A 20,670-nucleotide genomic window follows, 5' to 3' on the forward strand; every position below is an offset into this window, starting at 1 on the left:
GAATGGGTGTTTTATTGAGATTTGAAGAATAAACACGTCAGCTATAGGTCAGTTCTCACCTAGCCTATAATTCGAAGAATTATCACATCCTTTGTTATAAGAGAGTAACTTTTATAGGGAAAGAAGTCAGAAAAAATCTACAATATTATTTGTCCTATAGAATTTATTCTTACCACATTAAACAAATAATTGTGATTTTAGGCAGAGCCTCTTTTTCAAAAAGGTTAATTTGGTGGCACCCAACTAACCAGAATCTTGAAGTAGACTTCTTCTTCTTCTTTTTTTGTATTGACTTTTAGTAGAAAGTGACAAATGATAAGAAAACAAGGTGATAGTAAGGGTTTAGTAAAAATCATATGATTTTGTTCAGAATTGTTCTGGGTCCAGTAAAGATTCAACCTAATCTCTTACATCTTTTACATCTTTATTACAGGAACGTACAATGAAATTTCGTGTTCAGGCACTGCAAAGGATTCTGAGTCATCAAAGAAATAATGAGTTACATTCACTATGTTGTACTTAATAAAGTAGGGAAGTTGACCGTTTTAAAAGATTTTCAACAAGGCATTCAAAAAGCTGTCAGCTAAACAAAAAATTCAATAAAAACCAGAACTGTTCATTTTTGAGGTCTTCTAGTTAATTAAGGTTTTTGCTATAACCGCATTCATCTTAATGGTATTTTGCCTGCATTATTATAGAGATATAGTATATGTAGTTCATTTTTTAAAAACCTAAAATAACCATTACAACTATGATTTTTATATATGTTCTGCCAGGCTATCCAATAGCGTTTTTTTCCCTGGATGGATAAAATCCAAAACATACTAGTTTATGATTACATTGTTTCAAATGAAGTTGAACTGACTTTATAATAAGAAAGGACAACTGCTTTATTTCACAAAATGAATCCAATTTTGCAAGTTATCATACAAGGTAATCTATTTAAACCATTTTCAGGATGTGGAATATATCCCAAGTGGGCTACTCAACACTTTAGCAAATAGTTAGAAGCAAAATAGCATAATAAAAAGAGCACAAAAATTTGTAGCCAAAGGACTCAGATTTGAAACTCAAATTTGCTGCTTACTACTTATGTGAAGTTGGCAAATCACTTTACCTTTCTAGGTTTTAGTTTACTCCTCTGTAAAAATGAGGGGCAGTTGGCACTAAAGCACCCCTAAAGCCCCTTCCAGTTCTAAGTGCTGTGAGTTTCAAAATTATTTTTTTAAATTATTTTTAGATTTAGTTCTTTTATATGCAGCAAGAATAACCTATTCATTTAACAGATGAGAAAATCAATATACAGAGAGAGGGACATATTAATGTAACATGTTAGGAATGTCAGAAATGTGTCCCCAAAGTGTTTTAGATAGCTAATACATGTTGCTTATTTCCATGTATTATAACATAGACAATTTGAATTTTTTTGTGAATAATATTATTCAGCTATAAGATTTTATAAATATATGGTAAAATGTTATTGCTATTAACTCTATGGTTGTGTTTCTATAGGTTGTTATTTGATGATATCTGTTGTCACACCTCAAAGCAGTCTATTAATAGGTTGTTGTTTTGAAAATTTTAATTTGCTTACCCTTGCTAGCCAAAGAAGCAAATAAGTAGAAATTTTAAAAGTGTAATATTTAAAATAAAATTTTAACATTTAAAAACTTATTAAGTTCATTAAGTAAACTTATTCAAATTTATGGTTTATGTAAAAGATTGTATTTTAAAATGGCATTTTTGTCCCTTAATATACCCAAAGACATATTATTGGTATGGGTGAACAAATTCAGGCCTTGAATTATGTCTGCTTAAATTTGTGTTCTTATCATATGTAAGGAATTTTATCTTTAGTCAACTGTGGTTTAGCAGTTAGAAGACTTTATATGATCTATGTGCTTTAAGCTATAGGGAATTGTTCACCTAGAGCCCAGTTTTTGACGTAATCCAGTTTCTGTAGTAAGTGACTCGAGTATAGACTCCAGGCTTATTTGGAAGAGCACATTCATCTCCCCAGCTCACGACTCCAGCAAGGAACCAGATACCTCTATAATCTGAACTAACCAGTGGTCCACCTGAGTCACCCTAGAAAGAAAAGTAACACAAATATTATAATTCATTGTATGTTCTCTTCTTTTTACTAAGACAATAGGAAATGGAGGAATAAGAGTAAGGAGGGAACTAGCTATATCGATAGCATATTGAATTCCTAATTTGTGTTTTTCTGTATCTCTGTAGAATTTTTCAAAACAACTTCTTCAAATTTAGTGGTTCCAAGATATGTCTTAAAATAAAATAACAGAATCAAAGAAGTTAAAATTTGAAAGGAACTTAGCTGCCATCTAGTCCAACTTATACACAAAAGCAACCCCCACTATAACATTCAATAATGATAATCTGTTGTGTGGGTGTCCACGAAACTAGCAAGGAATGTGCAGGATTTCAATCTGCTAGCATTCCATTGTACCAAAAACCATTTTGGGAAAAATTACATTGTAGAAATCTGCTGATTTCTTCATGTGATTATTGGATCTCAAAAGGCACAAGCCATTAACAAGAACTTGTAATATCTCAAACTAACATAATCTTTTAAACAGTAGAGGCTTGTGAGGCTTTTGACGTGGCCAGAGAAAAATTACTGGTTTCCTTTTCCCTGTAACTCCTTTGAGTCTTCAGGAGATGTGCTTGACAAACAATTCCATTGCTGCTCCATTTGATAGGCTTTTAATAATTCTCTTCTTCCTGAGTAACTGTAAGACAGGCATTCTTAACCTTTTGAGGGGAACATGTTCTGGACTCCTTTGGCAGTGTGGTAAAGCTTATGGACCTTTCTCAGAACAACTTTTAAGTGCATAAAATAAATATATAAGATTACAGAGAAAAAATTCTTTTGAAATATAGCTGACAAATATTTTTATAAGTTTGTGGACCCCAGGTTGAGAACCTTAGCTCTAGAAGGATCACTTTGCAATTAATTAAGAGACACCACAAAACTTTTAATTAGGCAAGGTATCTAATAAATGGAGATTGAAGTGCATTAGAACTGTTCTTTATGAGAGGAACTGCCTTACCCTAGTTTGAAGTCATGTTTATTCAGTCGCAAAGTCTCCTTTTATCCTGACCTGTTTCCCCATTCCATCTGAGTACACCAGGGTGACACAGGCCAAGAGTTCCATCTCACCGCCTTGAAAGGGATCTCTATTCTCCCAGAAACTTACAAAGCATGATTCCTGGGATGTGGACTTGAAGGAATAGATTCCAAAAGAACCAGGTTTATGCATAAGACATTGGTATTCTATCTGTGGCAAACCACACTGTTTGAGTTCTTGACTTACTTGTCCTGCTGAAGCAGGGATGAGTGGCCAGACTTGCTAATCACTGTGAGGTACTGCCCACACTGGTTTTTATAGACTTTATGGACATAGGCAATAATAATAATAATAATTGACATTTATCATAACTTTAAAGTTTGCAGAGTACTTAATGTATATGATTTCACTTGAACTTTGCAAAAACCTTGTAAGGTAGATATTATAGGTATTATCATCCTCTTTTTATAGAAGAGGAAATGGTGGCTCAGAAAAGTTGTTACTTAGTCATGGTCATACAGTTTGTAAGTGGTTGAGAAAGGATTGAAACTCCAGTCTTTCTGATTTCGTTTACTATACTATTTACAGAGAGGCATGTTGCCTCTCTGTAAGCAACAGCTGATAACAGCTACATGTTTATTTCTTTTACCCTTATCATATCTTATACCTGTGTATCCTTTCACCATCATAGTGGGATTACTAGCTCTTTCCACTTTATCTCCTGTTTATGTATGTATTTTTGCTATGTTCACATTGTTACTTTTACTGCCAAATACCCATGCATCTGCCTCAGAGAATAGGCATCATTAACAGATATGCCAGCTATTTATCCATGTGTACTTAAGACCTTAATCTGAAATTGATCCTATTACTTCAATCATACTATAGGAACCTACCTTAGTTTGCCCCTTTGTTTCTTAGCAAAGACTTTTTTTTCTTTCACTCCCTTCCCTTCCCTTTCTTCTATTTCCCCTTCCTCTTCTTCTTCCCCTCTTTTCCTCTTTCCCTTTTCCCTTTCTTCCATTTGCTTTGCTTTCTTTTTCCTATTCGTGAAATTAAAAATAAGCAAAGATCAGCATCCAGATTAAAGTGTTATTAGTCTTATAAGCTTTCATCTAGGTGTGGATGGAGATAGTTAATAGAAGTGTTGAGATGTTGTCCCTTTAGTAATTCTTTAGAGTATACCATTTGTTTTTATTTTCACAATAATGTCAATTCAGATTATGTTCCATCCACAAATTGACTGAACTCAATTGAGATAAGTGCAGTCAAATATCTGAAATGATAGTGTCTAGCAATCAATGTTTTGCAAATAACTGGCATAGAATTGTGATTGCTGTAGCAGAGATTTGAGATGACAAGAACTTTGAGTTGTTTTAGGATAGAATCTATCACACTCAAGATGTTATTCCCTGGATTGAACCCATAAAATTAATTTTGAACCTTGACCAAGGCCTAGTCAATAATCATCCAAAATTCAGTAATTGGCATCTTATAACAAGTAGCTTGGAAAATGTTATATATTTATATAATTAAAATACTTTATAAGTAATTTCAGGCTGCAGATATACATTTTAACTAGTGTTTTAATATAAGCAATTCTGTATGTGCCTAATATAGTGTGGCTAGGATAATGACTACCTCCTGAAATAACAAGTGATTTTCCCATAGAGTGTACACTTTATATGTATAGTGATTCATGTTGAAGACTTGTCAATAAATCAACTGGCATTTATAAAGTGCCCAATACGTGCTAAACACTGAGGATACAGTGATAAAAGTAAAATAGTCCTTAAGCTTGAGGAGCAGTCCTTTTACTTGGGGAAGATAAATTTGGCAGAACTGCAAAGAGTAGATTAAAACTTGTGAATAGATTGCATTCCTCACAGCCCTCCATTAGTGTCCATTAGCTGGAAAAGACTTCATAGATCATCTAGTCTAACTCCTTCATTTTATAGACAAGGAAACTGAGGCTCAAGGAAGTTAAGTGTCTTTATAAGATCACACAAGTAAGTGGCAGAGTCTGGATTTTAACCCAGGTCCTTTGCTTCTAGATTCAGAATTCTTTCCACTATACCACACTGCTTCCCATAGTCATTTCAAAACACAAGCTAAACAGGATCCCTCATACCCTAGAAAAGGTGTAGTTGTGAGGGAGGTCCTTTATCACTAACATTTCTAGCATAGTTGACAAATGGGGATCTGTAGGGAGAGTTGGTTCAGGGCAATACCTTTCACACTCTTCTAAGCTTATAGACAAAGATGTTGTCGATATGTCATGAACAGAGTACAAAAGACTTCATCTTTTGATGTACTGCTGCATTTGCTGTATCCTTATTCTGAAAAATGAGCCCTTTAAAAAGATTAAGATCAAAGATAAAAGCATGATGGTGGAAATGGACTTATTGACTCCTGTCACAGAAAAGGTTTCTTTGTCAAAGTGTGCAAAGTTCTTTTCTGTTGATGACATTCTTAATAACTAGTAAGCACTTGGTGCTTCAGTGCCATCTGTTATTTATGTGATTAAGCATAGCTCTAAAACCATAAGGTAGTTTATGTTAATTGGCAGCTTACAATCATTGAAATGTATTAACCCAAACTCAGAAGTCACTAATTGCTTGACATTCTGGAAAGCATCCTCATGCTGATGAATTCAATGCTATGGAATGTATTTCCTGCTCCTACCCTGTGCTAAAATGCCAACATGGTTATGGGTGGGCCCTACTATGATCTCTCCTGACTTAGCTGTACTTATCAGGCCATGGATTTATACCTTTTTTCTATCCCAGAATGTCTTCTGGGCCTCAAATGGCATAATGGGATAATATCAGGAAAACACTTCTACCAATTCTAGCATGTACTGTGTGTGCTGGATCCCATGTCCCTTTCTTGGGCACATACCCTTATAGGTCCAGCAGATATTGGAGGTGCCTCTTTTGCCTCCTTGAGTCAGAGATATCTTAGACAATGTATTTTCTCCCCTGTCCTTCCAGAATTAGAAGTGGTTGAAGATTCTGTTGGTATAGTTTGCTTGCTATTCCTAAAAAAAGACTCAGTCTCCCTAATCCAGTCATTTTCACTGGCCATCCTTCATGAATGGAATGATTTCCTTCCTCATCTCAGCCTCCTGGCTTCCTTCAAATCTCAGTTAAAATCTCAACTTCTGCAGGAAGCCTTTCTCAATCTGTCTTATTTTTAGAGCCTTTCTTCTGTTGATTGTTTCCATTTTATCTTGTATATAACTTGTTTGCACAGTCTTTTGCCTGTTGTTTCCCCCATTAGATTGTGAGCTCCTTGAGGGAAGGTGCTATCTTTTGCCATTCTTTGTATCTGCAGTGCTTAGCACAATTCCTGGCATAAAGACGTTGCCTAATCAATGTTTATTGACTGATTGACTATAGGTTGGGGTTGAATGTAACAAAAACTTGTGGGACATTCGGAAGATATGTAGTGAGAAGGGTGGTTCTAGCTGGTAGGCTACAGGACTGAGTACCTGTGTAATGGGGATAGGACATCTTTACCAATTTTAGGGAATATCTATTGATGTGGATGTCAGGACAAGAGTACCATACTTGAACTACTATATTCAAATTCTTCCTGGCAATATGATGTTCAATGACCTCTTTTTGTCACTTTGGATACATATTGAGTGGGCTATTTATCATTTAACTTTCTCAGATGGTCATTGACCCTGCTGTATGAGTATTGGGGGAAAAACATGAATGGTAAGTTTATATAGAAGGGTATGTTCTGGCTAGATGATTTTAACAAATTTTAACCAAATTTTAACAAAATTCTTCTTAGTCATCCTGAATAGTATAAAGCATATGGGTGATACTATAGAAGAATTAATTAAGTTTGTGCTTTCTGTCTGTCTAAGTGTAATATGTTATGGAAGGTGAATCTTTACCTAAAGGGCATGAATGTTGTAGGCCAGGAGTATGGGAAAAATTGGGTCCCTTGGTTATAGATGATATTAAAGGTAGGCTGGAGTGCTGCAAAATTTCCTCAGAAATAGGTGGGTTGTGTTGGCTGTTGTGGGGGGGTTCAACATGGGAGAGAAAGTTAGGTAACTTAGTGAGGATGTCTACTACCAAGATGGTATCACATCCCTTAAAAGGGGGCTAAGTAAATGATGAAAGCTGACATTATTGTTTCCCACTGATGGATGGCAGCCAGCAGGCATTCTGAATACCCCACTGGGTTTTGGCCTAAAACATTTTCATGCCTGGCAGCATACCATGATCACCAGAAGTTATGGGCAACTTTATGCATTATGTTGAATAGTTTTCTGAGGCCTGCCCCTGGGTATTATAAAAGAAATATACCATGGATCATTGAGTTTCACGTAAATATAAGCAGAAGGGCAGAAAACCTTTAAGATTGGCTTTACATTGGATTTAGGCATCATGTCTAATTGGAGAATGAACAACTAGACCTGTGTATATAGATATCCTATATTTCTGCCTGAAGATTGATTTTAATAGCGCCCAGGGAGTTTTAGTGGTGGCAAAATTTATTGTCAGTAGATGGGACTATATCAAGATGATTGTTCTGTAAAGTGTCAAAATGATATGTGTGTGTGTATATATGTATATACATATATGTATATGCATATGTATGTACATATATATGTATATCCACATACACGTGTAGATATACATATATCTACATACATGTGTAGATATACATATATATGCATATCTACATACATGTGTAGATATACATACACATACCTACATATATACATACACACATACATATATACATATATATGTATATATGTATTATATACACTTCTGTGTCCAGAAAAGTGAATGATGATGAAGTTGAAGCAATGGGGAAATAATGCCTAGCAAATTTGAAGTTGAATAAGCTCCTGGGACTTATGAGCTGGGTAGACAAAGATTGAAGGGTAGTACCTGTCCTTGAAGTTGTGTTTCCATAGTTAGTGAGTAGTTCAACAAGCATTTATTAAGGCCATACTATGTGTCAGGCACTGTGCTCAGGTATTGGAAATACAAAAACCCGCAAAAATAGTCTCTGTTCTCAGCTTCTTCTGTTGTAGGAGGCAACATGTAAACATCTATGTACAAACAAGGTATATATACGTATATATACATAAATAGTAACTTGGAGGTAATCTCAGAAGGAAGGCACTAGCATTAATGGGGATCAGGAAAGGCTTCTTCCAGATGGTGTGATTTTAGCTAAAAGTTGAAGGAAGAAAGAGAAGCTAGGAAGCAGAGACAAGAAAGGAGAGACTTCCAGGCATGTGGGCCAGCCATAGACAATGCACAGAGTTGGGAAGTGGAGTGTTTTGTGTGAGAAAAAGCAAAGAGAGGCTCATGTCCCTGGATCATATGGTTTGTAAAGAGGAGAAAAGTGTGAGAAGACTGGAAAAGCAGGAAGGGGCCAAATTATAAAGGCTTTTCAAAGCCAAACAGCATTTTATGTTTGATCCTGGAGGTTATTAGGAGCAACTGGAATTTGTTGGGAGGAGGTGTGTGTGTGTGTGTGTGTGTGTGTGTTTGAGTGTGTGTGTATGACATGGTCAGACCTGCATCTTAGGAAGATCAATTTGACAGCTAAATGTAGGGTAGGGTATAGTGGGGAGATACTTGAAGCAGGGAGACCAATCAAAAGGCTAATGCAATAGTCTAGGCATGAGGGAATGAAGGCTTGAACCAGGGTGGTGGCAATGTCAGAAGAGAAGAGGGAACTTATGAAAGATATTACCAAGGTAGAATCAATAGGACTTGACAACTGATTGTATTTGGGGGATGAGAGAGTATGGAGTCAAATATGACACCTAGGTTTTGAGCCTGGGTGGCTGGGAGGATATTGGTGCCCTACAAAGTAATAGGGAAGTTAGAAAGAGGAAAGTGGTTAGACAGGTAGGAGGTGAAGCAGGAGAGAGCAGTGTCATGAAAACCTAGAGAGAAGAGTGTATCAAGGGGAAGAAGGTGATCACCAGTGTTAAAGCCTGCAGAAAGGTCAAGAAGGATGGGATGAGAATTGAAAAAAGACCACTAGATCCAAATCAAATAAGAGACACTGGTAACTTTGGAGAGATCAATTTTCAGTTGAATGATGACTTTAGAAAGCCAGGTTTCAGAGAATTAAGAAGAGAGCGAGAGGAAAAGAAGTGGAAGCATTGTTTGTAGATGTTTTTCACAGGGAATTTAGCCATGAAAGGGAGAAGTGCTATAACATGACAGATAGTAGGTATGAACAGATCATGTGAGGATCCTTAAGGATGGGAGAGACATGGTAATGTTTTTAGACAGCCATGAAGCTGCCAGGAAGACAGTGAGAGATTGAAGATTAGAAGTAGACTAGGGATGATAGAGGCTACAGTCTGCTGGAAGAGACAGGATAGAATGGAGTCCTTTATGCATATAGAAGGAGTTGCCTTCACAAAGAGGAGGGCCACTTCTTCATGTGAGATACATGATGGAGGAGATAGTGACAGAAGGCATCTGAGTGATTTGAAATGAGGAGATAGGGAAAAGAGAGAGCTCTTGGTGAATTACTAATTCAATTCAATTATTTTTATTCAGTGAAATATGAAGCAAGGTTCTCAGCTGAAAGGGTAGAGGGAGGGGGAATTATGGAAGGTATGAGGAGGGATGAAAAGGCATAGAAGAGTTGCTGTGCTGAGTGGCATAGTGAATCAGGGAGGCACAAAAAATCTTCTTGATTCAGGAAGGGCTCAGTTGAAATTGTGTAACATAAATTTGAAGTGGACCCAGATAGCATGGTTTATGATTTTCTCCAGCTTTGTTCAGTAGCATGTGAATAGTGGCTAAGGTAGGGGAGGGTAGGAACAGTCTAAAGCTAGGACATGGTAGGAAAAGATTGGTAATAAGATTAAGGGGCAAGGGACTAAGGAGTAGAGGATAGTACAGAGTTGAACTTGTTCACCAAGGGGTCAAGATGGAAAAGGGAGGAATGTGTATCTAGGGTAGGGGTGATAGAATAAGAAAGTACTGAGAGGTGGAGGGATTGGGGATTATGGTGAGAGTGAAGAATTGGGTTGAGCTGTGAAGCAAAGGGAAAGATGGAACAATGAGAGATTATGATGAGATAAAGGAATTTCAGAGTTCATGAACATGGAAATGGAAAACTTATGGGTGATGACAAGATCAAGGGTATGATCATCTCTTTTTATATCTGTGTGAATTTTTCCAAATTGTTTTCCAGAATGGTTTGACTAATTTGTATCACAGTCACAGCCCTTGCTACATTGACTATTGAGATCTTATTTTTAAGCCGTACAAAGTAGCTTAACTACTATTGCAATATTGCAAAAAATACTGCAATAATTGCAATCAATCTGTTGCTAAGACCTGTCAGTTTTACCTTTGTAAAATCTCATTCATCTGACACTACCACCATGCAGGTGTAGGCCCTCATCCCTCATGCCTGAACTATTGTCATAGGCTGTTGCTTCGTCTCCTTGCCACAAGTCCCTCTCCACTCTAGTCTATCCTCCTCTCAGCTGTGGTCATGTAATACTTGCCCCACCCCCAACTCAATAAACTCTAGTAGCCCCCTATCACTTCTAGGATCAAATATAAAATCCTTTTTGGTGTTCAAAGCTCTTCTTGACCTGGCCTTCCCTGCTACCTTTCTAGTCTTCTTACACCTTACACTCCTCCACCCCCATGTACTCTATAATCTACTGATACCAACCTCCTTGTTGTTCCTTACACAAGAAACTCTGTCTCTTGATTCTGTGAATTTTCTTTGGCTGTCCTTTGTGCCTGTAAATCTCTCTGTCTTCATTTCTTCTTCCTGTTCTTCCTTGGCTTCCTTCAAATCTCAGCTAAAATCTTATCTCCAACAGGAAGTCTTTCCTGATCCCCCTTAGTTCTACTGTCTTCCCTCTGCTCATTACTTCCAATTTATATTGTATATGGTTTGTATGTTGTCTTCCCCATTATACTGTAAGTTCTGTAACAGAAGAACTATCTTTTGCCTTTATTTATATCCTTAAAACTTAGCCCAGTGCCTGGCACACAGTAGGGGCTTAGTTAATGTTTACTGATTGCTCACTGGGTCTCATTAGTGCTTTAATCGATAGATAACAATGCATGTTGATTATTTTGCTATTCATGGAATATCTAAAGTATTTTAAAATATTTGTTAAGTAGAATAAATATTTCTCTTTGTCTTTTTGTTCATATTACTATTTTTTTTTTTTGCATTTTCCCCCTCCAGAATGCTTAATAGGAAGCTTCAGTCTGTGTTCTAGTAAGTTTACAAAATCAGTCAAGTCAGGATGAAATTGAGCTCTTAGTGTATTGTAAAATATGCTGAATTGTCAGTTTTCTGCAAGTAATAATGGCTTTCAGAATTGTCCTTGAATGATGTTGTTATTGTATAATCCTGGTTCTGCTGGCTTCACATCAATTCAGACAAGTAATCTCTTTGATCGTTTCTTATGGTAGGATAGTATTCTATTAAATGAATAGAGCATAATTTGTTCAGCCATTCCCAAGTTGATGGTACGGTACCTCTTAGTTAAGTTGAAGACTATCTTTTTCACACGACTAGGTAGCCTGTTAATTATATTCTATTTATTTGCAATGCTCTCTATTTTTCTTCTATCCCTTATCCACCTTCTTCTAGGGATGGGAAACAGGAAGTAGTCTCAGCTGACACCTTTCAAATAAAGCAATGTTAAACTAGATCTGACTAAGACGCTCTATCTCCTGACTCTGTGAACTGATTGTCCCCATCCCCCTGGCTTGGGATTCTTTCCCTTCTCATCTCTGCTTCCTTGCTTCCCTGACTTTCTTCAAGTCTTAGCTTCTGCAAGAAGCCTTTTCTGATTATCCTTAGAGCTAGTGCCTTCCCCCTGTTGATTATTATCCTGTATTTATCTTGTTTGTACATAATTTTTTTGTAAGTTTCTTTTTTCATTAGAATGTGAGATCCTTCAGAGCAGGGACAGTTTTTACCTTTTTTTGTATCTGCAACACTTAGCACAATGCCTTGCACATAGTAGGCACTTAATAAATGCTTATTGGCTTGATTTAGCTTGACACAGCTTTATCATCACTTATTTTCCCATCTTAGTATGTGGGAGCACTGCAGCAGTCAACCCATAGCCACAAACTTAGACAGACACAGACATTCATGAGCACTTCCTACATACCACAGTGACAGGGAAATGAAAATTTCCTCCAAAACCGCTATTGTGCTGCTGTCACTGTAGTCATGTGCCTCCCACAGTCCACCAATTCCCCCCCCACAAACATTATTTATTGACCACAACTCTCTTGCCCTTCACCTTTCTATTGTCATGTTATTCTCTTTATATCAATCTTTCTCACTATCAAATAATAACTAATCTGGGGCAGCTAGTGGCGCAGTAGACAGAGCACTGGCCCTGGAGTCAGGAGGACCTGAGTTTAAATCTGGTCTCAGATTTAACTTGACGCTTACTAGCTGTGTGACCTTGGGCAAGTCACCTAACCCCACCGCCTAGCCCCCCCCCAAAAAAAGTCCACACAAATAATAACTAGTCTCTGCCTCTGTTACAACTTGTGTATCTGCCTTCTTTCTACTTTATAGCGCTTCTTATTGCCTATGATCAATTCCTCACCAACTGATGAGAAACCGATATCTAGAGAAGTTAAGTGATTTACCTAAGGTCACTCAGATAATAAATAGCAGAGTCAATATTTGAACCCAGCTCCTTTCCAGATTCCAAATCCAACGCTTTCCCCATACTCCATGATGCCTCTCCACCATTTGAGAAGCTAAAAGAGGTCTTTTAGCTACTCAGTGTCCTGGCATTCCATTAAATTACAGCATTCAAGGCAAGGCAAGCAATGGATAGCCTGAGTGTAACCTTGTAAAACTAAATAACCTAGAGGAAGACCTCTCACAAGGTAATTGGTCCTCTAAGCAGAACTTCTTGGATAAGATGGACAAAAATTACATTGGATGAGTAAACTTGCCTGGGTTATGGTCTGCACTGTTGTTTTTTCAATGAGAGCAATGATCCATTGAATTATTGAAGTATATTAAGGCAAGTAGGCACAGTGTAGCATAAGTAGAGGAAGACTTTGAAGATAGGAAGACCTTAGTTTCCTCCTTTGAAATATGGAAGTTGAACTACTTGATCTTTATGGTACCTGTTTTCCAGGTATAAATCTATGATTCTATTATCCTCATGTACTAATACCCAAGATTAACCTAGTTAACTAAATCTAACTAGCAAACTAAAACTTGGAAAACATGTTTTATCATCTATAAAATGAGGTTGGATGAGAGAATCTCTAAGGGTCTTTCTAATGCTAAAATTCTATGTTTCTATGGATCCTAGAAAAAAACAATCTTTATGAAATATTAGAAAATTCTAGAAGCACCAGACCTGAAAGGAGTGACCCTTGATGATAGAACAGTAGTTCTATTAATCAACTGTTGGTAAATTGGGATCACATGGAACCTTGCTAAAACCTTCCCTTTAGCAAGAATATTGAGTTGATTGCAGCTTTTGGCATGGGTGCCACTAAAGCTTTAGTGCCAGCATAATTGGTGTAGTCTAAGATTTTTATTTTCTCTCTTAGAGCATAAGGAATGTTTCTAGCTTTCAGTTGAATTGGTACACAGGTAAGGTCAAGAGAAAATGACTGTCATTTCTCATTTTAACTTAATTTTACTCAGAGAACACCCTAGTAGGAGAGGCAGTCAGTCTCCTGTAATGGATATTGTTTAGGACACTGAATCAGGAAGACAGGGATTCACATCCTGCCTCAAACACTTACTAGCTGGGTGACCCAGGGCGAAGTCAGTTAGCCTTTCTAGACTTCAGTTTTCTCATCTGTAAAATGACCTCTAAGGTTCCTTCCAACTCTAAATCTATGATTCTGTTTCTAGTAAATTTATTGTCCTCAGAGAACACCACAGTTAATTTTTGGTTGTCATGCTATTCTAACAGTAGGACTGCCCAAGGCAATGATTCCTAGTGATGTGAACCAGTCCTTTTAAAAGACTTTTATACCACCCTTCCCTTTGAGATGATGAGTAGAAGTTTTTCTGTGAGTTGTATTCAGCAATATTGAAAAGGGCATCACTGTAATATTGAAGAATGAATAGTGACTTCAACAACTTTGGCAGTTACTCTTGTGAGAAAATATTAGGGTAGGTTGCTTTACTCACACTACAATGGGAATTGACTTTCACTGACTGGGAAGACCTTTAGACATGGACTCTATAGAAAACTTGCTATGTATGCTGCTTCTGGTGGTTATAAGCTGTGTCCCTATGAGCATGTATAAAGCACTTTGCAAACCCTAAAATATTATATGTGACAGGTATCATCGTTATCACAATGTGGCATGGTGGATAGAAAGTTGACCCCTAAATCAAGGAGACCTAGGTTCAAGTCTTGCCCCTGACACATAATGGTTCTGTGACTTTGGGCAAGCTCCTTAAATTCTCAGTGCTCAATGCATCTCTCTAAGATTCTAAGCTGCAGAGATGTTGCTTTTCTGCATTATTAAGGGAGTTTTATTACTTGGGAGTTTTGTATATGAATGAAGTCAAGTTCCAGCTCTTGTCTCCCTATCATTTTAACATAACATATATGAATATTGTCTTAAATATTTCCACATCTGAAGAATCTCTGAATGTGATTGAACTCAAAGACTTTCTTGGCATGTTAACCAAGTTATGATATTTCCTGGGCCTGTTATGTGCACAGTTCCATTTATTTATTTATTTATTTATTCATTCATTCATTCATTCATTCATTTATTTATTTATTTATTTATTTTTGGCTAGGCAATGGGGTTAAGTGACTTGCTCAGGGTCAAAACAGCTAGTAAGTGTTATGTGTCTGAGACCAGATTTAAACTCAGGTCCTCCTGACTTCAGGGCCAGTGCTCTATCCACTGCACCACCTAGCTGCCCCTAGATAGATTTTTGAATAATATACTCTTCCTGTGTGTCCCTTCTTTCAGAATGTGAACTTCCTTGCCTTCAATGTGTGAGTAGAACAACAATGTAATTCTCTATAGCCTAAGTGGGAGTTGATATATCTCATATATGAATTTTAAAATATGTATCTTCTTTGTTTCACTGACCCCATTGGCAAGAGTTTTCTCTGTCTCTGTGTTACGGACATCATTTATATTATCAGTTATTTTTTTTTTCAGAAGCACCTATTCATTCTCTACTTCTCCAAATCATACAAATTTAGAGCTGGAAGGAATGATAGCTATCATCTAGTGTAATGTCTTCATTTTACAAAGTCATGGGTAGTAAGCAGCAGCCCTGGGATTTGAACCCATACCCTCTTACTCCAAAGCTAGTACTCTTCATGTTGTCTCAGACACTGCCTCACTAATGTGTAGCTTGGCTTGAGTCTCAGTAAGCTATCAAATAGGCAGCATATCCACTGCTAGTTGGTCCTGATGAGACAAATAAAGTGGTTGTCTTCTTAGCCTTGACAACACAAACAGACAAATAGTATCTCTCAGAATCCCCAGTGAGTCAGATCAATGACATGAGGTTTCCCTAAGGACACAGATAAGGCAGGACTGTTGAAAAGCCAGGGTGGAGCCCCACATCTTGTTTGAAGGACATGAACTTATCTATCAGGGAGATGCAAATGGACATCTGACAGCTACAAGGAAGATGCCCAGAGATGTATAAATTCACAGTACGCTACTTTGACAAAGAGTCTGTAGATTCAGTGCATAATTACTGGAAGAACCCAGCAAGGCAGTAGTCAGACATTTCAGGCACAATAACTACCTGTGAGGAAATCTTCAAATTTTTACTTGTAGGACAGTTACTTACTAAGTAATAGTTACCATATTTAATCAATATAACTGAATTATGGTGTTTTGTTTGCCATCTAAAGCTATTTCTGCTACAATAGTATCTCAGATATTGATAATTTCTGTCACTTTCTAATGTTCCTAGTTAGAATTTTATTTTAGAACATTATTTATATAATGTCTGTGGTTCAAAATTGGTTCAATTCAGAAGTGTCACTGGAGAGGTTACATTTGGAACTTCCAAGAAATTCTACAACATATCATCCATGAAATATCCTAAGCTTTAGTGCAGAGGACTAATTATAGTGCAGCTTTCTGACAAAAAGTACAGTTATCCCTTCCACATTGTGACTTTCCCCAGCATCGTTTTGATATATCCTGGGTTGGTACAAGAAATTAAGTGAGGATATTTTAGGAGTTTTGCAGAAGCTGCAGATGACACACAAAGGCCAACAGATGATATAGAAAAAGTTTAGAAATTCAGAAATGCATGAAATGTATGTATAGTATGGTATGTCAACCCAAATTTTACAATAAGTTGCTGTGGACAACCCATAAAAGAAAAAGAAAAAATTCAGACTTCTTCACTGGTACAAAGGGAGGACCAAAAAATTTTATATGGATTTTTCAGATTGTGGAAGTGCTGTGCCCCTAACTCCCATGATGTAGAAGGGATAGCTGTAGTGCTTTTATCAAACTATTGATTCCATTTTAAAAATTAAAGTCTCTAAACAATGATGGATGGTGTTAGTTGAATGTGTGGTTTCAATAACCTCACAATTTCATCAGACACCTTTTTTGATGAAGCAAAAGTGGCAAGGAATCTTATTATGACTAAAGTTTGGTCCCCATAAATTCTAAAGAGTCAAAAAAGCCTACAGAACATCAGATTTGGAAAGGACCTCAAAGGTCATCTAGTGCTAGGTATATCTGAATGGGAGTCTCTTCTACATCATTCTTCTCAAATGGCCATACTTTGCAGGTTCTTCTTGAGAGTAGACAATTCCATTTTTTTGGATAGCTCTAAGGCTTTTTTTCTTACATCCCGCCTAAATCTCTGCAACTTTCACCCCCTAATTGCTATTTTTACCTTACTATTCTCCATTCAGGGGTAAGCTGAATAAAACTAATATTTTTTTTGTATGATGTCTCTTTAAATACTTGAGCTTTTTCTCAATTCTCATTCTCTAGAGTCCAGACCTTTCTGCAATCTTTGACATTGTTGTTCATTGTCTTTTCCATGATACTCTCTTCTCTCTAGCTTTTCAGGATGCCACTCTTTCCTGACCCTCCTCCTCCCTGTCTGCTCCTTCTCACTCTTCTTTGCTGGATCCTCACATAGATCATGCCATTTAACCATAGGTAGGTCTCAAGATTCTTTCCTTGGCTCTCTTCTCTACTCTCTCTGTACTCACTAACTTGAATCTCATCAGCTCCCAAGAATTTAATTATGACCTCTGTTCTGACGATTCTCAAATCTACCTATTCTGCTCTAGCTTTCTGCTGACCTCCTATCTTGCATCTCCAACTGTCTTTCAGACACCTCAAATATGATGTCCAATGGGCATCTTAAGCTGAACATGTCGAAAACAGAATTTATCTTTCCCCCTAAACTTTCCCCATCCTACCTTCCCTATTACTATATAAGGCAACGCCATCTTCCCGGATCCTCAGGTGTGCAATCTAGCTGTCATCCTCATCTCCTCACTATTTCTCATCCCCCCATATCCAATATGTTGCCAAGGCCTATTAATTTCAACTTTGCAGCATCTCTTGAATATTCTGTCTGAATATTCTTCTGAAAATTCTGTCCTCTGATAGTGCTACCACCCTGGTGAAGACCCTCATCACCTCACACCTGGACTATTGCAATAGCCTACTGAGGGGTCTGCCCATCTCAAGTCTCTCTCCCTAGTCCAATCCATCCTCCATTCAGTCACCAAAGTGATTTTCCTAAAGCAGTTTCAACCATGTCATTTTGGTCATGTCAACCCCTCTCCCCCAATCAATTCCAGTGGCTCTCAATTCCCTCCAGGATTTAATAAAAAATTTCCTATTTGGCATTCAAAGCCCTTCATATTCTAGCCCCCTTCTACTTCCTGAACCTTCTTATACCTTACTCTCTACTATGACCCCTTTAATCCAGTGATACTGGTCTGGAATGTTACATGTCTAGAGTGATACATGTTTGAAATGTTCTCCCTTCTCATATTCATCTAGTGGCTTCCCTGGCTTCCTTTAAGTCTCAACTAAAATCTCAATTCTACAGGAAACATTTCTTAACCTCTCTTAATTTTAGTGCCTTCCCTTTCTTATTTGCTTCCTGTTTATACTGTATATATTTATTTGTACACATTTATTTGCTTGTTGTCTCATTCATTAGTGAACTACTTGAGGGCATGGACCATCTTTTGCCTCTTTTTGTATCCCCAGAACTTAGGACATAGTGCCTGGTACATAGTAGATGCTTAATAAATATTGGTTGACTGACTGACTTGAGCTTTCATGTCCATCTTAAGTATGCTTTTCGCTAGGCTAAACATCCCTAGTTCTTTTATCCTGTTGTTGTATGGTATGGTCTTCGTCCCCTCATCAACCTGGTTATCTCCCTTTGGGTGAGTGCCAGCTTGTCATTGTTGTTTTTAAAATATGTATGTTAGAACAAAGCATGATATCTGACCAGAGCAGCAGAGCATGACAGGATCCTCCCTTCCCTTCCTAGACACTTTACTTTTCTTAAAGTGTCCTACTTATCGATTTAGCTTTTTTCCTGAAATGTCTCAGGAACCCCAGATTTTTTTTTACATGAACTTTTTCTTTTGCTTTGTGTGCTCTGTCCTTTATTTGTGTAGTTGATTTCTTGGTTCAGTGGAAAGACCACTGGGCAGTCAGAGGACTCACTTCAGATCTTGTCTGTAATGTTGACTACCTATGTGACTTAACAGGTCATGTCAGACCAACCTCATTTCCTTTTCTGATGGGCTAATTATACTGGCAGATCAGGAGAGTGCTATAACCAGTTTACCTAGAATTTAGCAAGATGTTTGACAAAGTTTCAGATGATTTTTTTTGTGGACAAGACAAAGAGATGCAGTCATTCATTATCAGCTAGATGTCAACTTGGAAGGAGGTCTCTAGTGGAGTGTTCTGGACATCTGTGCTTGCCTCTGTGCTGTTTAACATTTTATCAGTATCTTGTTTAGCAGGTAACACAAAACTTAGAGGGGTAGTTAACACATTGCATGAGAGGCTAAGTGTCCAAAAAAAGTCTTGATGGGCTAGAACATAGAGCTTAATCAAGTAAGATAAAATTTGATAGGAACATGTGTAATGTCTTACACTTGGAGTGAAGAAAAAACAACTTCTCAGGTAGGTGGCATGGTGGGATAATACCATGTCTGAAAAAAGATGTGTAGATTTTAGTGGACTGCAAGCTCAATGTGAGTCAGTAGTGTGATATGTGCCATTAAAAAGCTACTGTACTGTTATGTTGTATTGAAAGGAATAGTGTCCAGAACTAAGGAATTTATTTCCTTCTGTGTTCTGTCCTGGTCAGTCAACATCCACATTTTAGGAAGGACTTTGATAAATTGGAGGCTGTTGAGAGGATGATGACCAGAATGGTGAAGAATCTTGAGTTCATACCATTGGAAGATCACTTGAAGGAACTATGTATGTTTAGTATGGAGAAGAGAATACTTGAGGGAAGGGAGATACTTGATAATCATCTCCAGGTTTTTGAATCACTCTCATATGGAAGAGCCAAGAATAATTGGTGAAAATAGCATAAATGTAAAAGTAGGCTTGATGTAAGGGGAAACAAACTCTTTAACAACTAGAGTTATTTAAAAGTAGAATAGGCTACCTTGGAGCGTAATGAGTCCCTCCTTACTAGGGGGTCTCCATGCAAAGGATGGATTGACTACTTGTCCAGTATGTGGTAGAAGATATTCTTGTGCAAATATGGGTTGGATTGTTTGATCTTTGTGAACCTTCCTGACATTGAAAGGTCTATAATTTCTGTTCTGAAACTCCTACCTTCCATGAGCAACAATGAAGAAAATATTACTCACTTTTCTAAAATCTTCAATTCCTTGCTCAACACTTTATAATCCTTAACATTGTATTCTGAGTTCCTTATGTTGGTACCATTTGTCCCTATGTGAATCACCAGAAGAAGGGAAGTATTTTTCACTTTTGACAAGCCTTAGATGTCTCTGTCAAATTATAGATGTGCATACTTCAGCAACGTTCGTGTCTGATAGATATATAGATAGCCCAATACCTCTCAGCACAGAGTTGCTAACCTTCACTATTAGTCTTTCTTTCTTTCTTTCTTTCTTTTTTTTAAATCATGGATGACTTCTCTCCTGATGGTATCTATATTCTCATAATCACTTCTTGGACCACAAGAATTTATTTTCTTCTGGCTGTTGGGAGTGGTGGGGAGGCAAGGAGTGGCCCAGTTCTGCCTTCTAATATTAGCAGACTCTTTCCAAAGCCCCTTTGCAAATGACAAGAGTGTCATTCTTAATGCATAACTTGACATATTTAGTGTTCCTTTTTCTCTCCTTTCTTTTTGTTGTCTTCTCTTATTGTCTAGAAAACGTGGTAGGATTTCCCTCTACTTTTTCGTCTACCTCTTTATATCCTTTTTATTTTTTGTTTCTTAGTTGAATCAATTTCTTTTTCTTCCTTCTTTTCTTCTTTTCTTCCTTTCTTCCTTCATTTCTTTCTTTCTTTCTTTCTTTCTTTCTTTCTTTCTTTCTTTCTTT

The 20,670-nt window shown here is 37.3% G+C and overlaps 1 protein-coding gene across 1 annotated transcript in view; it reads right to left on the minus strand.

The window, feature by feature from the left end:
- Nucleotides 1-1,926: 1,926 nt before the first annotated feature.
- Nucleotides 1,927-20,670, minus strand: part of LOC114023436 (transmembrane protease serine 11C-like) — a 111,480-nt gene continuing 92,736 nt past the window's right edge. The window contains exon 9 of the mRNA XM_027836061.1: nucleotides 1,927-2,088. Coding sequence (XP_027691862.1) covers nucleotides 1,927-2,088 — 162 coding nt within the window. The remainder of the gene's footprint in view (nucleotides 2,089-20,670) is intronic.

Source organism: Vombatus ursinus, unplaced genomic scaffold, assembly GCF_900497805.2.
Source record: "Vombatus ursinus unplaced genomic scaffold, bare-nosed wombat genome assembly UNPS02014818.1, whole genome shotgun sequence".
NCBI lineage: Eukaryota > Metazoa > Chordata > Mammalia > Diprotodontia > Vombatidae > Vombatus > Vombatus ursinus.